Here is a 22,147-nt window from a genome sequence, read left to right as displayed (position 1 = left end):
CTAGCCTATTGTCATGCCACTGGGTTAAGGGGACATTTCACTGTTACAGAACAGATAGTGCTATAGTGTTCTAGGCTTTTGTTTTTCGTGGTTTGATGGTTCATTGTTCTCAAGTATGACATCGGCACATCCTGCTGAGAAGTACTTCTGTTTTCCTAGAATGTAGTTTTGTCCATAGGGTCACATGAAGTTGAAGCGCTGCTTACTCTCTACAGGCCTCAAATGAACGAGACGGAACACATGAGCCGTGTATAATCATAAACTGTGAGAATTGTATGCTGTGCGTTTGCGTTTTGAACGATAGAAACAACAGACAATGGGTGTATTGTCTGGGTAGATACAACTGAAATGAATACAACGGCCTGTGGTTTTCATGTTTTAGAGGGGATGCTTTGATGTCTCGAACAACAAGAGGCGCCACCGGTACACACACATATACACACACACACACACTCGTGTGCACACGCGTGCGCACACACAAACCACATACAGTACACACACATGAATTGTGTCAAAATGATCAACAACGTTTGTCAGACGTTCCACCACTGTTTACACCCTTCAGAACAACAAGCAATCAATGTCATTTGTTTACCGACGATGTGGCAAAGCTGGAGGGGAGAGGTATGATGAATAATTGAACAGCAATTACACATCAAATGTGGCATTTGTATTTCAAGCGGTAGACATCAGCCTTTTTGTAGATTTACAAGGTGTGTGTGTGTGTGTGTGTTTGTTTTGTTTGTTTGTACGTGCAAGAGTTTGTGGTGCAAGATGCTACATTATTCAATATTGTAAGTGCACATCTGTCTGGCCTGTTGGTCACTGTGGGGATGCAGGGTGTATAAATATCTGTCAGTTAAACCCTCATCCTCCTCCATCTCTTCCCTCTCCCATCCTCTCCCTCTCTCTCTCATAGCTGGGCTGCACGCTGTTGCTATCGGTTAATCTCACTTAGCTGTCCGCTCTACCATTCCTCCACGTCCCTCCCCCTCCCTCCCCCATCTCCCCACTCCTGAACGCTTCAGCTCGTCTGACTCACATCCCCATCAGCCAGCCTCTCTGCCATGCCTCCAAGCCGCTGGGGAGGAGAGAGGGATGGAGGGAGGAACTGGAAGGTGGGAGAATGAAGAAATGAAAAGGGAGAGAAAGAGGAGAGGGAGGGAGGAAGGAGGGAGGGAGGGGGGCAGGGAAGGAAAGAGGGATGTGGAAGTAGGGATGGAGGGAGAGAGAGAGAGAGAGAGAGAGAGAGAGAGAGAGAGAGAGAGAGAGAGAGAGAGAGAGACAGAGCGAGAGGGAGGGAGGAAGGAAGTGAAAGATGGTGGGAAGAGGGGAGGAAAGGCAGGGAAGCATTCTCAATCTCCCATCCTGTACCTCCTCTATTTCCCTCCCTCTCTCTCTGTCAGTGTGACACACTATTTTATCCCCGTTAGGGAGCCATAGCATCTGGATGTAACCTTGACACCCCGGGGGAGAAAGAGAGAGAGACCAAAATGTGTGTCCATGAGAATATTGGCCTGTGTTGTTTGTTGGGTTGTTTACTATGCTTCCGTTGATGTATAGTAGACTGCAAGCTTCAGACAAACAAGGACTTTGAGCTGAATATTATTTCCAATTATGGAGCGCCTTTGAGCCAGAAGGGTTCATTTAAGTCCATTCTGCTACTGTTCTATATCCAATCTGTGACTGTTCAATAACCAAACTGGGTCTGTTCTTAATCCAATCTGTAACTGTTCTATATTACGAGACATTTTCTCTACCAAACTGAGGGGAATCCCATGAGGATTGCTGTATTTTAAACAGTTCTCTTACTCGCTCTCTTCAACCGGCTGGTTTGGTTCACACCGGCGACCTACCACTCCGCTCCGTCGACCACAGCAGGTGCAGCTGGACGCTCCAGCGGCCAGGACGGGGTTGCCATGACGACTGTCCCTCCTATCTCTATGACTACACTGTGGAGAGATGGAAGGATGGATGGAAGGATAGAGGGACGCTGGCCTGACAACGATCTCCCTGGAGGATTATGAATCACAGCAGAGCTTTTCTTTGGGTGAGACGAGGGCACTATGGGACCCTGAGGAGAGGCTTGAGCCTGTCATGGAGCCCCGTGAGGGACCCCGGGTCCCTGACACAGAGCTCCTCAAAATACCCTGTCTGTCACTGTCATGGAGCTCCACGAGTGAGACCCCAGTCAAGGAGGTTACTTGCTGCCTCAGGAGGCCTTGTCAGTAGTCTCGCCATCATCAGGGGGGTCAGACGCGTCCAGCCCAAATCCCATATCAGATATATTGTAGCTCTCTCAGCATTACTCAGTATACATTTTCCCTCAGTATCTTCTGCCACAAGGGATAAATATGCAAATTCCCCATATCCTCATAGGTAACACTGGTGCTGAGTAATGTGAAAGTATTTAGGAATTTCTCCTGTATTCAGCGTAAAGACAGTCTCCTATCACTAGGTTATTCAGAGAGCAGAGATCTTATCTGTCAAACCAGGAGGCGATTCACCATGTAGTAGTGCTGTGACAGGCTATACAATAGTGCTGTAGTGGGTTATTCAGAGAGCAGGGATCTTATCTGTCAAACCAGGAGGAGATTCACCATGTAGTGTTGAAGTGGGGTTGTACAGTAGGCAGTGACGTCAATGTTTACATGTTCAATTTAATTGATGTTAGTCTGTACCCTCCAGGACAATTGTTTGTGTGTACTATTGTTAAGTCTTTCTGTGTATAAGGATAGGTTCTGGCAGATATCATGTCGCTGTCCTCCTTCAAGAGTCTTTCAAAGTCGTTCAGCTTTCTCCCTGCAGCCACTAACTCCAGCACGTCAAGTCAAGTTTTGACAAGTTGGACTTACAATGGCTCGTTGTGGGGCTGGTTTGAGATGGGGCTGGAATAAAGATATTGGATTGGGATCAAACATAGGGGAATCTCATAGCTGGAGGTTAAAGGGATAATTCAGGCAACATCTATATTTGGGGGCAATTACCCTTTACCTTAAGATGTGTCTGAAGGCCCATAGTGAGACAATCCACAATAATCCATTGTTGACGTCTGCCACTGGCGAAGGACCTGTTCATGTTTTCTTCATCACGATAATTCCGGAATATTCCAATGCTCCATCAAGCCATGGGTGAGTTTATTCACAGCTGGTAATCAATCCGCATCTGAGTGCCCAATGGAATACAATACAGTATAATACAAGTGGAAAGAGGAGGAAGGGAATCGCAACTAAGGTACACAATAGTACATTTTGGTAGATAGAAGGTGCTCTTTGGTAAAAGGGGTAAATTGGTAATCAAAAAGAAAGGAGGACCAAGGCACTCTTCATATAATTCATTAAAATGCCTTTATTTGTATGGCATGTTCAATAGAAACAAACTTTGTTTGTGACTGTTCTATATTATGAGACATTTTCTCTACCAAACTGAGGGGAATCCCATGAGGACCTACCTACAAATAAAGGCATTTTAATTAATTATATGAAGATGCCTTGGTTCTCCTTTCTTTTTGATGACAGTATAATACAACTTTAATGTCCATGTTACAGCAAACAGAAAGAGATGCGGCTGTGAGACAAACATAAGGAAATCGTTCCAGTTTTGAGTGACAAAATTCCAGCGATTATTTCAGCAGTCTGAACGATAAAAATCCCTGCAAATTCCACCAACTACCAAACTTAGTTTAAAGTGTTTTTTTTTTGAAGTTTCAGCTTGAAATGCAGCTTTGCTAACATCGGTGCCGCTGTTAACATTCATGAATTTTCACAATGCTAATTATGCTAGCTCCTGGCTGTGGCAGATGTCCACAATGCTAATTATGCTATCTGCTGTGGCAGATATAAACAATGGATTATTGTGGATTCTATCATTTTAGGGCTGTAGACACATCTTAAGGTAAGGGTTATTCCACCCAAATATAGATTTTGCCTGAGCTATCCATTTAACAGTTTCCTTGATAAACAGTATGTAATCTAGCCTGGGTGCCCGTCTGTTTCTGGTCTCTTGATAATTAGAAACAAGGAGCCAGGCTATATGAGCAAAGCGTCAATACAGGATTAAGATTGAATCCTACTACACCGGTTCTGACTCTCGTCGGATGTGGCAGGGCTTGAAAACTATTATGGACTACAAAGAGAAACCCAGCCGTGAGCTGCCCAGTGACGCAAGCCTACCAGACGAGCTAAATGCCTTTTTATGCTCGCTTCGAGGCAAGCAACACTGAAGAATGCATGAGAGCACCAGCTGTTCTGGACTACTGTGTGATAACTCTCTCGTAGCCAATATGAGCAAGACCTTTAAACAGGTCAACATTCCTTTAAACAGGGCCAACAAGACCTTGAAACAGGGCCAGACGGATTACCAGGATTTGTACTTAAAGCAAGTGCAGACCAACTGGCAAGTGTCTTTACTGACATTTTCAACCTCTCCCTGACTGAGTCTGTATCAAGCAGACCACCATTGTGTCTGTGCCCAAGAAAGCAAAGGTAACCTGCCTAAATGATAGCACTCACATCGGTAGCTATGAAGTGCTTTAAAAGGCTGGTCATGGCTCACATCAACAGGATCCTCCCGGATACCCTAGACCCACTCCAATTCACATACCACCCCAACAGATCCACAGATGATGCAATCTCAATCGCACTCCACACTGCCCTTTCTCACCTGGACAGAAGGAACACCGATGTGAGAATACTGTTCTTTGACTACAGCTCAGCGTTCAACACCATAGTGCCCACAAAGCTTATCACTAAGCTAAGGACCCTGGGACTAAACACCTCCCTCTGCAACTGGATCCGGGACTTCCTGATGTGCCGTCCCCAGGTGGTAAGGGTAGGCAACAACACGTCTGCTATGCTGATCCTCAACACTGGAGCCCCTCAGGGGTGTGTGCTTAGTCCCCTTCTGTACCCCCTGTTCACCAATGACTGCGTGGCCAAACATGACTCCAACACCATCATTAAGTTTGCTAACAACACAACAGTGGTAGGCCTGATCACCGACAACGATGAGACAGGAGGTCAGAGACCTGTCAGTGTGGTGCCAGGATAACAACCTCTTCATCAATGTGAGCACGACAAAGGAGCTGATTGTGGACTACATGGCAATAGGAAAAGGCGGGCTGAACAGGCCCCCATTAACATCATTGGGGCTGTAGTGGAGCGGGTTGAGAGTTTCAAGTTCCTTGGTGTCCACATCACCAATTAACTATTATGGTCCAAACACACCAAGACAGTCGTGAAGAGGGCACGACAACACCTTCTCTCCCTCTGGAGACTGAAAAGATTTGGCATGGGTCCCCAGATCTTCAAAAAGTTATACAGCTGCACCATCGAGAGCGTCCTGACCGGTTGCATCACCGCCTGGTATAGTAACTGCTTGGCATCTGAGTGTAAGGCGCTACAGAGGGTAGTGCGTACGGCCCAGCACATCACTGGGGCCAAGCTTCCTGACATCCAGGACCTCTATACCAGGCGGTTTCAGAGGAAATCCCCAAAAATGGTTAAAGACTCCAGTCACCCAAGTCATAGACTATTTTCTCTGCTACCGCACGGCAAACGGTTACCGGAGCGCCAAGTCTAGGACCAAAAGGCTCCTTAGCAGCTTCTAACACCAAGCCATAAGACTGTTGAACAACTAATCAAATGGCCACCGGATTATTTACATTGACCCCCCCTCCCCTTTGTTTTTTACACTGCTGCTGCTCGCTGTTTATTGTCTATGCATGGTCACTTCACCCCTACCTACATGTACAAATTACCTCAACTAACCTGTATCCCCGCACATTGACTCGGTACTGGTACCCCCTATACATAGCCTCGTTATTGTTTTTTTATTGTGTTACTTTTATTATTTTTTACTTTAGTTTATTTGGTAAATATTTTCTCAACTCTTTCTTGAACCTCACTGTTGGTTAAGGGCTTGTAAGTAAGCATTTCACGGTAAGGTGATGTTGTATTCGGCGCAGGTGACAAACAAAGTTTGATTTGATAAACTTTGATTTAATTCATATCAGTATTGGATGTGGAATATGAAAACAATAGCATTTTGGGAATGTTTTCAGTGGCTTATTATTAGAGCTGTAAATGTCTATCCCTACTTAGTGCTGAAATTTCTTATATTTGTTTAATGGCATATAAGTGCCCATGTACACTATAACCTGGTAACTGAGCACAAATTATATTTCAGAATTGAGGGCTTGTGAAATTGACCAATCACGTTCCTTTGCCGTACTGTTCCGTATGTGTGGTTCTTTTGAGTTCATTAAGGCTGGCAACGTTTTGTTTGTTCCAAATGTTCCAAATGTTTCCCCTTTTCATATTGTATATTCAGCCGGGGGAAAATGTTGTTCTTCTTGACCTAAATCCCCTTTGGTAATTATTGTTTTCATTTTCAACCGGCTTGTTTTTGTTTTGTCCACGGCATGCAGACAGCATGGCATTATGCCTAGTGCTGGATTCTAACACTGTAATGAGTCAGTCTAGATGTCCCTGTGAAGTCAGACAGTGTACGATTTCACACCACTTACACCCTACTTAGTAGTAAGGAAGCTATGTTATGTGGTCATGCAATTAGAAAATGAATGTTTGATATTATCAAACGGATCACTGTAACCTTCGTTGTCTGTATTTGTATCAGATGAGAAGGTCTGTTTACACAGGCAGCCCAATTCTGATCTTTTTCAACAAATTTTGACCAATCACGTCAGATCTTTGTCAGAGCTGATTAGATTGGTCAAAAGACCAATTAGTGGGACAAAAAAAGATCTGAATCAGGTTGCCTGTGTAGACACAGCCTTTAGTGCAAGGCAGGAACTAACTAAACCTGTACGTCCTGGGGGTCTCCCAAGAACCAGGTTTAAAGCACAACTGATTTCTACCACTCTCCAGGGGAAAAAAACTGCTTGCCTTGTCCTAGGTGTAAGGGCTTAAAGAGAGCACCGGTAGCACCGTCTAACATGTAATCCACTGGGGGAGCGAGAGGCTGTGTCTGCTTAAAGCAAAGGGGTTGGAGTCACAGCAGGATACATGCACTGGTACCGCTGGTAGCTACCGAACCAACACGTTAAAATAGGGGATGAAATAAGAAACGGAGGCTCTCTGTATTGCGGCTCACATTATTGAATCATTCCTACATGGGCCCAGCTCACTTACGAGAAGACTTTATATTCTTCTACTACCTGTTCTTTTCCTTCGGAGAGAGAAGGAGCGAGAAGATCCCAGGCTTTGATGTTTTAATTAGTCGCTGGGCTATCGGGGCTATACCAAAATGAATCGCAGTCTCGCACTCCCTTGCTCTCTCCCTCCAGCAGGATTTGACTTTTCCTGCCAACGTGGGTTGACAGCTGTGAATAAATACTTGATGGAGGATCTTTGTGCCGGCATTGTGATGTGGGAGGAAGAGAATCTTGGAGTTTAATCACTGTTTACGTTTTGCCGATTGTCCTCTCGCTGTCAACAGTTTTTTGTTGTTGTTGCAAAGCTATCTTGTATTTTTTTTTTTTATTTAGTATGTTTTCAAATCCCCATGCCAAAAACTTTGTCTAAAAAGACTAGATGAGGGTTGTGTATGCCGTTTGCTCTGGGCTATAGCACAACGTACTTGAGCATATCTGATGAGTTACCCAGGCATTCTCTCAGGGATTGGGGTTTAGTAATAGAGGGAACAACATTAGACAACGGGTCCCAATCCAATGCATGGTAAATAAGCGTGTCCTCCCTGAGCTTCTCTCTGGACAATGAATAAGGACTTTTAGTGGATGGGGTGTCTAGGATGCCGTATCAAATGTAATTTTAACCTTTTCGTTTTTTGCCTTTAGGAAATTCATATCGACAGCTATTAATATTTATGTTCAAATATTTAGCATGGAGCGTTATTGGTGCCACAAAAGACCCCTGCTTATATTCAGCTGTTGTGTCTAAATGAACGGATTGAGGTTTGCTATAATCATACCCCAACATATGGAGACTTTTATTTGTATTGATACAGTGAAAGTCCTGCGAGAGGAACTATAATTAACACACACATTCAATATTAGATGGTTTCTATATCTGTCTGGTCAGCCACTCTGTCTTTCTCTCTCTCTCCATCTGTCCCTCACTATCTCGTTCTTTCTTTCTGCTGTCTCTCTCTCTCTCCATCTCTCTCGCTCTCTCTCTCTCTCTCTCTCTCCCTCCCTCCATCTCTCTACCCCTCTCCTTCTCTCTCTGTGAATCTAAATACATTTATTCGGCCTCAGCTACTTTGGCCACAAAAGAGAAGTCCTGAATATGCATTATGATGTCAGAGGACATTAGTGTTAGTGTGTACATTAATGGCCTGGGTTACCTCTGCTGCACATTTCACTGAAGTCTGTATTCTCTCTCTCTCTCTCTCTCTCTCTCTCTCTCTCTCTCTCTCTCTCTCTCTCTCTCGCTCTCCTTTTAGTCTGGTGGCGTCTAAAGAGCCAGAGAGTCCTCGGGGGAGAGCAGTGCATCCTCCGTCACCCTCCGACTTCTTGGACAAACTCATGGGGAGAACCTCTGGCTACGATGCCAGAATTAGACCCAACTTTAAAGGTACAGTATGGGCCTACAGTTTGTTTCTGGCCAAAGGTAGGACTGGCAGTTACAGGTTCAATTCAGGCCAAACATTAAATGTAACTTTCCTCTTTACCCAATGAGCAAGTCAGTTCATCCTCGGTTCATCGACTGAAGGGACGTATTTTCATGAATATCCACAGTACTTTCCAGAATAAAGTTCCCATATCACCCCCAAAATCCTTTCGTTATGTACCGTCTTACAAGTAACATCCAACATCACAACGTCAGGTGGCCGTTAGCTGCTGACTGAGGCCGCAGTGAACAGTTACTAAAATGTAGTCAGAACAGACAGTGTTTACTCTCCCGTTTAGCCAAGAGGTCCCATCGGTTCTAGTGTTTACCATACTGCTGGCCAGGCCCAGGGACCGACTGCCTCCAGCCCTGGCCCTGTCCCTCATGGCAGAGGCCTGGCATTGGAATGGGAGTTAGCAGAATGGTCTGTCTGGAAGTAAAAGACACGTTCGGTTTCTGTTTGTCACTTTTTATATTGGCAAACACAGGGATACGAGTCAGATTGGAGTTGCCGTGACTACCCAAAAAGAAGTAGGAGTAGAAGGCCGTCCACGAAAGCTTGCCATCACACTCTGTTCTGAGCTGTCCTGATTGACATCATGTAGGCCATGTTCAATACAATGAGTAAAGAAATTGTTCATGTTTGGATTTTGTAATAAGGCCATGGTCTAGAGAAGGGTTTGCAGAAGGGTTAGCCAATCAAAGTGGGATTCAGCTGAAAATAGGACCATCCACAGGGTATGTGATCTATCAGCTGTGCTTGTCACATGTGGCCACATCCATCCACACATTTGAGCAGGAAGGGGAAATGGGATGGAGTGGTCAGTGGAGCGTTCAGTTGGACCGGTAGAGAGAAACACACACACACACACACACACACACACACACACACACACACACACACACACACACACACACAGCAAAGTGAAAAACCCACACTCTCCCTTATCTCTCCCTTTGTCATCATTGTCGATGACAGAGTCACAGAACGCAGAAAGCCACGGGAATACGGATCGCCTGGCTCTGCCTGACAGCTAGACTCCTAGGAAAAAACATACCTGTCATGTATGATTTGACATGCACTAACCACTTACTGACATCACTGTACATGCTGCTCCAAGTGTATTGCTGTTTCTATTGTAGTGTAGAAAGCATGGTTACAGTTTCTATGCTGGTCACGTACAGTCATGCAACAGTTAAAGGACTTGAGAATTTGTCCTTAAGACATGCCAATCATCTTGGAATTGAAAACTTTGCAATTATGAAATGAAAATGACTGCTAATGTCATAAAAGCACATTATGTTGTCAGATGTCAATGATAACAGATGTAGGATCTTAATCTGAGCCAGTTTGCTACAGCAGAGAAATAATCCTGCAGCAACAGGAAATGTGAATTATTGTGTGGATTGTAATTCATGGACACTTTTGAAGGGGTTTAGACATTTTTCTTAAGGGAAAATCAAGTCTGACATTTTGGCAACACTTTACTTGACACCCAGCGTCATAACATGTTGTCACATGGTCATAACCATATCATAATATGTCATAACAGCCGACACAACTTGTCATAACACTGTCATGACACATACTGCATTTTATGTCTGGTTAGGCCACCTACATAAGAGTGTCAAAACCTACAACACAAGGCAAAACATTCCGTTACACCATAGTTTGTTATATAACATTTCCTGAAATGTAATATTGAGTTATCATTGTAATTGCGCACAAATTGATGTCGGACATGCACCTACAAGACACCCTCTTTTTGACTGATGACTTTCTTAGTCCGAGTAAAGTGACACAGGAGAAAGTTATTTAAAATATGATGGGGGGGGGGGGGGGGGGGGGGGCCTGACTGTAAAGAATGAATTACAACAATAAAGGACTTAAGAAACAAACTTTCAAACGGAAGGAAACTTCTTGACAGGGGCGAAACACATTTGAAGAACTACAAGTTTCACATTTCCTGCATTGTGGGAAAGTTTTCCTGCAACAGCTGATCAAATTAAGATCCCACATCTGTAGGTTGGCATGTATTTTGTTTTGAGGGGAAAAAAACAGATCATTTATCAAGAATGGGAAGTAGATTAAGATATATGAATGCCTCCAGGGCTACAAGGCTGTGCAGGATCTATTCTATTACATCATGTATAAGGCCATCGTGGCATGGATTGATGGAACCACAGTTTAAAATATTCATGGAGGGGTTTAAGTGAAGAGCCATGTTTCTCAAATACATTGAATAATCCCTGTATATGTGTTTCTATGCCTACCTGTCTTAAACTACTTTGAAGTTATATCATATTTCCTAATGCTTTTTTCCTCTGTCTAGGTCCTCCTGTGAACGTATCATGCAACATATTCATCAACAGCTTTGGCTCCATAGCTGAGACTACAATGGTACGTATATATTCATATATTCATATGAATACATTTACTGCCTCCATTCCAGTCAATGTCAAACACATATATTTGAAAGTCAAGGAAATCCAAAGGGTAGCATTGCCAAACAATGACAAACAGCGTGACAGGGTGTGTAACATGGGGTACTGTGTGTGTGTGTAACATGGGGTAGTGTGTGTGTGTAACATGGGGTAGTGTGTGTGTGTGTAACATGGGGTAGTGTGTGTGTGTAACATGGGGTACTGTGTGTGTGTGTAACATGGGGTAGTGTGTGTGTGTGTAACATGGGGTAGTGTGTGTGTGTGTAACATGGGGTAGTGTGTGTATGTAACATGGGGTAGTATGTGTATGTAACATGGGGTAGTGTGTGTGTGTAACATGGGGTAGTATGTAACATGGGGTAGTGTGTGTGTGCAACATGGGGTAGTGTGTGTGTGTAACATGGGGTAGTGTGTGTATGTAACATGGGGTAGTGTGTGTGTGCAACATGGGGTAGTGTGTGTGTGTAACATGGGGTAGTATATAACATGGCGTAGTGTGTCTATGTAACATGGGGTAGTGTGTGTATGTAACATGGGGTAGTGTGTGTATGTAACATGGGGTAGTGTGTGTGTGTAACATGGAGTAGTGTGTGTGTGTAACATGGGGTACTGTGCGTTTGTAACATGGGGTAGTGTGTGTGTGTAACATGGGGTAGTGTGTGTGTAACATGGGGTAGTGTGTGTGTGTGTGTAACATGGGGTAGTGTGTGTGTGTGTGTAACATGGGGTAGTGTGTGTGTAACATGGGGTACTGTGTGTGTGTAACATGGGGTAGTGTGTGTTTAGCACGGCAGCGTGTTACCAACCCAGGCCCAGGATTAGGGCCTTCATGTGTCTCCCAGGGTAGTGTCAGTGAGCAGGCTACAGGACGGAGTACACACACCTCTCACTTTGTGTCACACACAAACAAACACACACACACACACACACACACACACACACACACTCACACGCATCCGGGCACATGCACACACACCGATAATGTGGACGAGGATACATCATAACTCAGCGTGTTTCCCGGGCCAAGCATCTCTCAGCTTCTCTTCTCCACTCTCTTCTGGGGAGAATCTCTTACGTAAGAATCCATTTCCCTTCCTCTCCCACTGAAGGGATGAATTAAACAAGCACCATTAAGCTATTAGTGAGGGTACTTTACTGAAACAATAAACATCCCCCTGAATAAGATATAATTTTATAAGAGGGTGTTTACTATTTGAATGAGATCATGATCGTGCCTGATGGAAAGGTTGTTCCTTAAAGAGGAAGGTGTTATTTTAACCTGTGTCTGTGACCTGGATCAGAGATGAAGTTGATGGGTTTGGATGGGGAATGGAGTTAAAGGACTAGACAATGGATCCCCTGGAGCAAGGCTTTGAATGACTACTGAAAGGCACGGACACAATGGCATAGGCACGCATGCACACACTCTCACCTACACATCACACGCATGCGCGCAAACACACACACCACACACAGCGGATGTGAAGAGGGGACATCTGCGTCAGTCCGCCAGTGTTAACTTTGCAGTGACGCGTCCACTTGTCACTCACTCACTCTCACCCACACACACACACACACACACACACACACACACACACACACACGCACACACACACACACACACACACACACACACACACACACACACACACACACACAGCCCTGTCGCCTGCCTCCCCGTCCCGGTCTGAATAAGTCATTGGCTTAGGGAGCTGGCACACAGGCTTTCAAGTCATTACCAGTGATGAGACAAGCAGGACACACACATACCACTGCGAGGCTTCCTGCTCTATAGATACCCAACCAGCAGGCACCTCACAAATCATTCAGTAATTACAGAACTACCTTAGGAACCACAGACCCAGTGGTGGTTGTAGATGTAGAGATCTCTCTCTATCTTTCCCTCTAGATTAAATAATCAATACACCCAAATGGAATGTGGTCAGTGAAGCTGGACGTGAAGATGATTTAAAAGACATATTGGCTTGAAGTGGTTATTGGACTTTGGGTAGTTTCTTATGAGTCGATGTCGATGGAAATGTTTTTACTACGACCCATAAAGGATTAGAATTGGCTCACTGGCTTTGACTCTGTTTTGTTCTGTAATGAAAAGTGACATGCATATGAGGGATTTCGTTTTTATAATGTGGGGTTTGTATGAGTACCCCTTCGTGGGATGTACAAAGGTGCCAAATGATGATGAAGTCAACTGAAGATAAGTGAGAAAACAGAAGTGAACACAAATCCTTCCATTTCTTAGCATTAGGCATCATTTGGGATTGATGGAGTGATGTGATAAGTCTGGGGGTGAAAGAGGACGATGTGGAGGCCTCCAGTATATTTGAAGAGGGATGGCGTGGAACTGCAAGAGATGGAAAGAGTGAGAAAATGGAGGGATTTCACCGTCCAGTGTGGCTGGAGAGGGGAAGAGGGGATGTGCACTGAAGGACAGAGGGTCCATGCTGGAGAGAAAGGGGGAAAAAAATAGAGAGAGCAAAAGACAGGAGAGGAGGATCATTCTCCTCCGTATGTCACCGCTGGTTTAGAGAAGCTCAGGGGCAGCAGCAGCCCTACTCCCACCATCACCATCTGTCCTCCTCCACACACACAGGGAGATGATGTAACATTTTCCAGGGGGGGTGGGGGGTGAGGGGGAGAGAAATATACAGAGGCACATTACTGAAGAGCACTAAGGCCTGACCCGCAAGGTGTTGCTCATGGCCCAGCACAGGGAAAAGGTTTCATTCAGAGACAGACCGAGAGTGGGTGGGTTAAGTCTGTTTGAGCTACAGGGAGAGAGTGGATTGGAGAATTCTGTTAGAGACTTACAAGGGAGACATACAAAGATTTGATGTATTCCTTTCTGGGTCTGATTTGATTAGATTACATTTGAAAAGGACTCTGACCCTGTGTGGCTCTGATTCCTTCGCAGCAAGCAGCAGACCAGACGACATGCCTTTTTGACTGTGACATGACTTCTGATAGCACAGTGCTGCTTTGACATGGGGATTGAACTGCTGTCAGTGATGGATGGAAACATTGTGTCATAGAGTACAAAGGGGGAGGCTACACACTGCCACTTCTTGTTTACAATGGCGTGTGTGTTCGTGTGCGTGTGTGTGTGTGTCCATCCTCTCCCCTCTCATCTCAACCAACGAGGGTTGGTTTGACAGATCAGATCTGAGAATAAACCTCAGTGGTCAATCCTATAGTACCAAGCTATAGTGACCCCATTAAAGATGGTGGCTGTGTTCATGTTGGACCACTGCATTAATCTAGGTAACATCATTTAAAAAATAAATCCCCATCAAAAGCCGTCAGTTCAAGCTAGAGAAATCCGTTTTTAGCGTGGACTGCGTCTCAATCCTCCGCATCCTCTTATGTCGGCCTTCCGCATCTGAGTGACAGCAGTGTTTGTCAGACCATGAGGCATCTCGAATCTCGGTCTTCTCACGAAAACATCTGCAGCATCCAAACCGTTTGGGCTACAAACCAATATGATCGCTCTATGGAAAGATGATATTTGGGACTCGTCTGCAAGTAAGCTGGTACCGGTTTTGAAAAATTGAAATTCCAATTGAAAATGGAAGTCTGTTTTGTGACAACAACAAAAAAGGGGTTAAATATGTGTCCATGTGTCACTGGAGGAGACAAGCCCTCTTGCCGCGCTGTTCCGGCGCCTTTCCTGTTGGGAGGCTAATGGAGCCCAGCTGAGGGTAATGAGTCAATCAAGTGTGTGATTGGCTGGACAGTCAGCCCCAACAGTTGATTAGGCTGCTGCTGCTGCTCCCATTTGGGGGGGGGGGATAGGACTGGAGACAGCAGCAGACATGTTGGGGCTAAAAGGCTCAGTTTAAGATGGCCTTTGTTATTTGTAAGCATTTCTGTTGGTCAATTATGGAATAAAATCTACGTTTACTCTGCCTCACTGAGCCTCTCCCCAGACTCTCCCCAAAAAACATCAATATTTCCTGAGCTGTCTTATCTTCTAGATATACTGTAGGACAGACACTCCAAAACCTTATTCCTTATTATGTATTTTTTAACTTTCTGTTTTGACGTTTCTGAATGTGTTACTCATTGTATTTCTATGGACTATAGTGGTCAAGGACAAAGTAGAGCCCCCTCCAACCTTTTAGAGGTTATTAAGAACATTCACCATGCAGCAACCACGTGGACACAACACTCAATGAGTGTACAAACATCAAGAACACCTACACCATTGATGTCACTTGTTAAATCCACCAATCAGCGAAGATGAAGGGGAGGAGACAGGTTAAAGAAGGATTTTATTTTGCCTTGAGGCATGGATTGTGTATCTGTGCCATTCAGAGGGTGAATGGGCAAGACAAAAGATTTAAGTGCCTTTGAACGTGGTATGGTAGTAGGTGCTAGGCGCACCGGTTTGAGTGTGTCGAGAACTGCAACGCTGCTGGGTTTTTCACGCTCAACAGTTTACATGTGTATGAGGAATGGGCCACCACCCAAAAGACATTCAGCCAACTTGACAACTGTGGGAAGCATTGGAGTCAACATGGGCCAGCATCCCTGTGGAACGCTTTCAATACCTTGTAGAGTCAATGCCCCGATGTATTGAGGCTGTTCTGAGGGGAAAAGGGAGTGAAACTCAATTATAGGAAGCCATTCCTAATGTTTTGTACACTCAGTATATATGAAATCATGCTACATAAGTTGAGGTTTGCATCATCAATTGAGTTCTGGAATCGACCATTTCTAGCAACATGTGCCCTAGCTTACAACCATGAAAGTATGGTTGGCTTGTTTGTTATGATAGGGCACACGTTTTCCCTGACTGTGTGACCTGACCTGGAAAAACTCTTGGCCCTAGTTAGAATTGATTTGCTCTTTGACTTCTTTCCTTAAGTTAAGTGTTGTTAGTTCAGGTCAGCAGTTCAATCTGTGAGTGCTGTGCCTTCCAGTCAGTCATCAAGGTCAGTGATGCAGTGACATAGGAGGCTTCCCAGGAGAGAGTTCCACTGTGTCTGGTGGTTCCACTGTGTCCGGTGGTTCGTTCCTGCTTATACCACAGATTACCCGTGCTCCACTAAACCCGTATGTGCTGCTGTGACCACAGCCATGAGCCGTGGTCCTCACTGGGACACATACATGGGAAGGCGCTCAGAACGATAGCAGTGGTATGTAGGGAGTTGTGGTTGAGGGTGTATTGGGTACCATGTTGAGATCTAAGTGTGTGTGTCCTCTGAGGTCCGCCTGTCCTGTGAGTAACATTTAGGGCTGTGGATTATGTGAGCAACATTCTTGACTTGACTGTTTTTTCCTTCTAGTTTTGCCCTTGTTTATTAAAGCGGCGACAGTGGTATGGTACATGGTCACCTGGTATACTAGAGTCATGGTCACATGGTAAACTAGAGTCACGTGGTAGACTAGAGTCATAGAGTCACGTGGTAGACTAGATTCACAGAGTCACCTGGTGGACTAGAGTGACATGGTCACATGGTAAACTAGAGTCACATGGTATACTAGAGTCATGGAGTCCCGTGGTAGACTAGATTCACAGAGTCACGTGGTAGACTAGAGTCACAGAGTCACGTGGTAGACTAGAGTCACAGAGTCACGTGGTAGACTAGAGTCACAGTCACGTGGTAGACTAGAGTCACAGTCACGTGGTAGACTAGAGTCACAGAGTCACGTGGTAGACTAGAGTCACGTGGTATACTAGAGTCACGGTCACATGGTAAACTAGAGTCACATGGTATACTAGATTCATGGAGTCCCGTGGTAGACTAGATTCACAGAGTCACGTGGTAGACTAGAGTCACAGAGTCACGTGGTAGACTAGAGTCACAGAGTCACGTGGTAGACTAGAGTCACAGAGTCACATGGTAGACTAGAGTCACAGTCACGTGGTAGACTAGAGTCACAGAGTCACGTGGTAGACTAGAGTCACGTGGTATACTAGAGTCATGGTCACATGATAAACTAGAGTCACGTGGTAGACTAGAGTCATAGAGTCACGTGGTAGACTAGATTCACAGAGTCACGTGGTAGACTAGATTCACAGAGTCACGTGGTAGACTAGAGTCACAGAGTCACGTGGTAGACTAGAGTCACAGAGTCACGTGGTAGACTAGAGTCACAGAGTCACGTGGTAGACTAGAGTCACGTGGTATACTAGAGTCATGGTCACATGGTAAACTAGAGTCACGTGGTAGACTAGATTCACAGAGTCACGTGGTAGACTAGAGTGACATGGTCACATGGTAAACTAGAGTCACGTGGTAGACTAGAGTCACGTGGTAGACTAGAGTCACGTGGAAGACTAGAGTGACATGGTCACATGGTAAACTAGAGTCACGTGGTAGACGAGAGTCACAGAGTCACGTGGTAGACTAGAGTCACAGAGTCATATGGTAGACTAGAGTCGCGTGGTAGACTAAATTCACGTGGTAGACTAGAGTCACAGAGTCACGTGGTAGACTAGAGTCACAGAGTCACGTGGTAGACTAGAGTCACGTGGTAGACTAAATTCACGTAGTAGACTAGAGTCAGAGTCATGTGGTAGACTAAATTCACATAGTAGACTATAGTCACAGAGTCACGTGGCAGACTAGAGTCACGTGGTAGACTAGAGTCACGTGGTAGACTAGAGTCACGTGGCAGACTAGAGTCACGTGGTAGACTAGAGTCACGTGGTAGACTAGAGTCACATGGTAGACTAGAGTCACGTGGTAGACTAGAGTCACAGAGTCACAAGGTAGACTAGAGTCACGTGGCAGACTAGAGTCACGTGGTAGACTAGAGTCACGTGGTAGACTAGAGTCACATGGTAGACTAGAGTCACGTGGTAGACTAGAGTCACAGAGTCACAAGGTAGACTAGAGTCACGTGGCAGACTAGAGTCACGTGGTAGACTAGAGTCACGTGGTAGACTAGAGTCACAGAGTCACGTGATAGACTAGAGTCACGTGGTAGACTAGAGTCACGTGGTAGACTTGAGTCACGTGGTAGAATAGAGTCACGTGGTAGACTAGAGTCACATGGTAGACTAGTGTCACGTGGTAGACTAGAGTCACGTGGTAGACTAGAGTCACGTGATAGACTAGAGTCACGTGATAGACTAGAGTCACGTGGTAGACTAGAGTCACGTGGTAGACTAGTGTCACGTGGTAGAATAGAGTCACGTGGTAGACTAGAGTCACGTGGTAGACTAGTGTCATGTGGTAGACTAGAGTCACGTGGTAGACTAGAGTTACGTGGTAGAATAGAGTCACGTGGTAGACTAGAGTCACGTGGTAGACTAGAGTCACGTGGTAGACTAGTGTCACGTGATAGACTAGAGTCACGTGGTAGACTAGAGTTACGTGGTAGACTAGTTTCACGTGGTAGACTAGAGTCACGTGGTAGACTAGTGTCACGTGGTAGACTAGAGTCACGTGGTAGACTAGAGTCACGTGGTAGACTAGTGTCACGTGATAGACTAGAGTCACGTGGTAGACTAGAGTTACGTGGTAGACTAGTTTCACGTGGTAGACTAGAGTCACGTGGTAGACTAGTGTCACGTGGTAGACTAGAGTCACGTGGTAGACTAGAGTCACGTGGTAGACTAGTGTCACGTGGTAGACTAGAGTCACGTGGTAGACTAGAGTCACGTGGTAGACTAGTGTCACGTGGTAGACTAGAGTCACGTGGTAGACTAGTGTCACGTGGTAGACAAGAGTCACGTGGTAGACTAGTGTCACGTGGTAGACAAGAGTCACGTGGTAGACTAGAGTCACGTGGTAGATTTCTGGAAGAACATTTTAAACAAAAGTGGAGACTGTGTCAGTGTCATGTCAGACAACAGGACCTCAAGGGGCCCATATAGACTACAGTATGTTTATCATAGGACCTCAAGGTGCCCATATAGACTACAGTATGTTTACCATAGGACCTCAAGGTGCCCATATAGACTACAGTATGTTTACCATAGGACCTCAAAGGGCCCATATAGACTACAGTATGTTTACCATAGGACCTCAAGGTGCCCATATAGACTACAGTATGTGTACCATAGGACCTCAAGGGGCCCATATAGACTACAGTATGTGTACCATAGGACCTCAAGGGGCCCATATAGACTACAGTATGTTTACCATAGGACCTCAAGGTGCCCATATAGACTACAGTATGTTTACCATAGGACCTCAAGGGGCCCATATAGACTACAGTATGTTTACCATAGGACCTCAAGGTGCCCATATAGACTACAGTATGTTTACCATAGGACCTCAAGGTGCCCACATAGACTACAGTATGTGTACCATAGGACCTCAAGGTGCCCATATAGACTACAGTATGTTTACCATAGGACCTCAAGGGGCCCATATAGACTACAGTATGTTTACCATAGGACCTCAAGGTGCCCACATAGACTACAGTATGTTTACCATAGGACCTCAAGGTGCCTGTATAGACTACAGTATGTTAGTGTGTTTCTATAAGAAGGACTAGTGATGGACTGAGTATTGCAGAAAAATGTGGGACGATCACCCGTGCTAGATATTTCCCAGATGGGTTGGAGGCCCGGTCTGCCATCACAGATTAGAGAAAAAAAGATGTTTGAGTAAGCAACATAATCCCACAGCTTTTCGGGAGCACCAGTTTAAGTTCAATGAAAAGTGAACTCCCAATTGTGAGGTGTGGTTCCCTGTTCAGTCTGGGTCAGAGAGTGGGAGAGAGCAGGCTCAGTGTCATTATTCATGATCAGCTGCTGTACGAATACACATTGTGGAACTACCGTTAGCAACTGATTTGGGATCGGCTCTCCCTAGCCGAGTCCTAACGCTAACCGTTATGAAAACGAACAACTACACAGGCCCCTGGACCATGAGCAAAACAAACACCGTCATGCCTAATCAAACCTATCCCAATTTTCCCAGCTGTTCTTCTCAGTGGTCTGTCTGCCTTTTCAGCTCTGAACGAGCTCAAGTGAATGGATATTGTCATTCCCGTTAAAGTGATGAGTGCTAATGGTAATAGTGCACCATATGTTTGATAGCAGGAGAGCTGACGTTGTCTCCGAACAGCAGATGCCTTCAGATGGGATATGCCGGTCCTTTTCTCTCCACTGCACTTTATGTAACATCTACTCTATATGTTCATGAAAAATCTAATAAAAGCAAATAAAAAATGTCTTGCGTTTTTCACCCGGCTGAGGTAGACAAGATATGTAATTACAGCTTGGTATTTGCTCAGCAACACTGGTAAGGAAAAAGGAAATTTAGACTGATGTATCCCCTAAAATGAAGTATGATTTAAAATATATATCACCTAGTTGGAAGTTAACAAAGGCTGAAACAGATGTTTATTGTTGGAGCATTTATTTAAAAAATTATACCTGAAGTGCCTTTAGGGCATGTCAATTTTGACAGGGCTTTCCCCCCTATGGAACATAAAAAATGTGTGCAGTACTATAGATTAATTCAACTCCCTTAATTCAACTCCCAAATCCCTATAAAGCATCAGCTTCATTAGAAAGCCACGGTGGAGTGTGGCTAAGTGACCGTGATGGCAGCACAGAGAACAGGGAAAGGAACTGAAAGAATAGGGGAGTTGATCCCGGAAGCACCAGAGGCATCCGACGCATCCGCGCCCCTAGTCCCCACCATATGGGGACTTCATGGTCCTCTCTGCCTTGGTTCATTGATGGCAGCACTCTGAACATCAGCAGGGACCACCAGGACCTTAGAGGGGAGGATACAGTACTGACTTCGGGTCCCCAAAGTGTCACCACCATATGTGGCCCCTGTAGGTGCCCCTCTGCCTGGTTCAGTGGTGTCTGATGCTCGATGAGCATCAGCTGGGACCACGAGGACCCTAAACTCAGACCTCTGGGGGAATGTGATGAATGCAGAGGGGCAGGACACAGTACTGTAGCTCAGTGTACCATGTTAAGACCCTGCAGTCAACTGCAAATAACAACCTGTCACTAATTCTCTACTCCTCTCGCTCCCTCTCCCCTCTCACTCGCTCCCTCTCCCCTCTCCCTCCCTCTCCCCTCTCTCTCGCTCCCTCTCCCTCCCTCCCTCTCCCCTCTCCCTCCCTCCATCCACTAGGACTACAGAGTGAACATCTTCCTCCGTCAAAAGTGGAACGACCCCAGGTTAGCGTACACAGAGTACCCTGACGGTTCTCTGGACCTGGACCCCTCTATGTTGGATTCTATCTGGAAACCTGACTTGTTCTTCGCCAACGAGAAAGGGGCCCATTTCCACGAAGTCACCACAGACAACAAGCTGTTAAGAATATTCAAGAATGGCAACGTCCTCTATTCTATACGGTGAGTGTGTACAGTATGGATCCCACTAACACCCATTTCACATTATAATACCTAACTTAACCAAAATGGGCTCAGATAATTCCATCAACTATGGTGGATTCATTACCAGGCTAGCTCAGTACAGCTTGGTTTGGCTCAGCTCAGTTCGGCTCAGTAGTGTGAAAAACCCTCAAGAGGTGTGGGTCTAAGCATCATCAAATGACCATCTTACAATGATACATCAATCACATAATCAGACTATAGGCCTGTTGAATGGACAATAACTCACACCGAGTCTTATCCAAACTCGAAACATTCAATACACGACACTCTTTAGAAAAAAAGGTGCTATCTAGAATCTAAAAGGGTTCGTCAGCTGTCGCATAGGAGAACCCTTTGAACTGTTTCTGGGGGTTCCAGGTAAAACCCTGTTGGTTCCAGGTAGAACCCTATTGGGTTGGAACCCAAAAGAATGCTACCTGGTACCTGGAATTAAAAAGGGTTCTCCTATGAGGACAGCTGAAGAACTCTTTTGGAACCCTTTTTTCAAAGAGTGTACTGACAGAAATGCTCTGCCACACCGTCAGTCAAGCTGGGACACTTCTCATCTTCTGTCATTAAACATAAAGCCAAAACGGGGGGTGTCACAATGTTGTGTAAATCTCAAGGCGGAGCGGTGAATTGTTGAAAGCCTTGAGTCGACGGCATCAAGTCGGGTTGAGTTATGGAGTTGTGTAGTGGCGGGGCCGTAGAAAAGCTGTGATGGAAGGCTGAGAGGATATGACACGACGGAGCGGAGGGATCCCATCGGCCATGGAGTCGGTCCGCAGCC

General features: G+C 45.3%; 1 protein-coding gene across 1 annotated transcript in view; it reads left to right on the top strand.

Annotated features, from left to right (window-relative positions):
• LOC110497392 (glycine receptor subunit alpha-3) overlaps positions 1 to 22,147 on the top strand; it is a 106,224-nt gene that overhangs the window by 40,969 nt on the left and 43,108 nt on the right. The window contains exons 2-4 of the mRNA XM_036954319.1: positions 8,425 to 8,555; positions 10,925 to 10,992; positions 21,113 to 21,336. Coding sequence (XP_036810214.1) covers positions 8,425 to 8,555; positions 10,925 to 10,992; positions 21,113 to 21,336 — 423 coding nt within the window. The remainder of the gene's footprint in view (positions 1 to 8,424; positions 8,556 to 10,924; positions 10,993 to 21,112; positions 21,337 to 22,147) is intronic.

The sequence above is a fragment of the Oncorhynchus mykiss genome, chromosome 19 (assembly GCF_013265735.2).
Source record: "Oncorhynchus mykiss isolate Arlee chromosome 19, USDA_OmykA_1.1, whole genome shotgun sequence".
Classification (NCBI taxonomy): Eukaryota; Metazoa; Chordata; class Actinopteri; order Salmoniformes; family Salmonidae; genus Oncorhynchus; species Oncorhynchus mykiss.
Note: the sequence above shows the minus strand (reverse complement) of the source record. Positions and strands in the feature narration are given on the sequence as shown.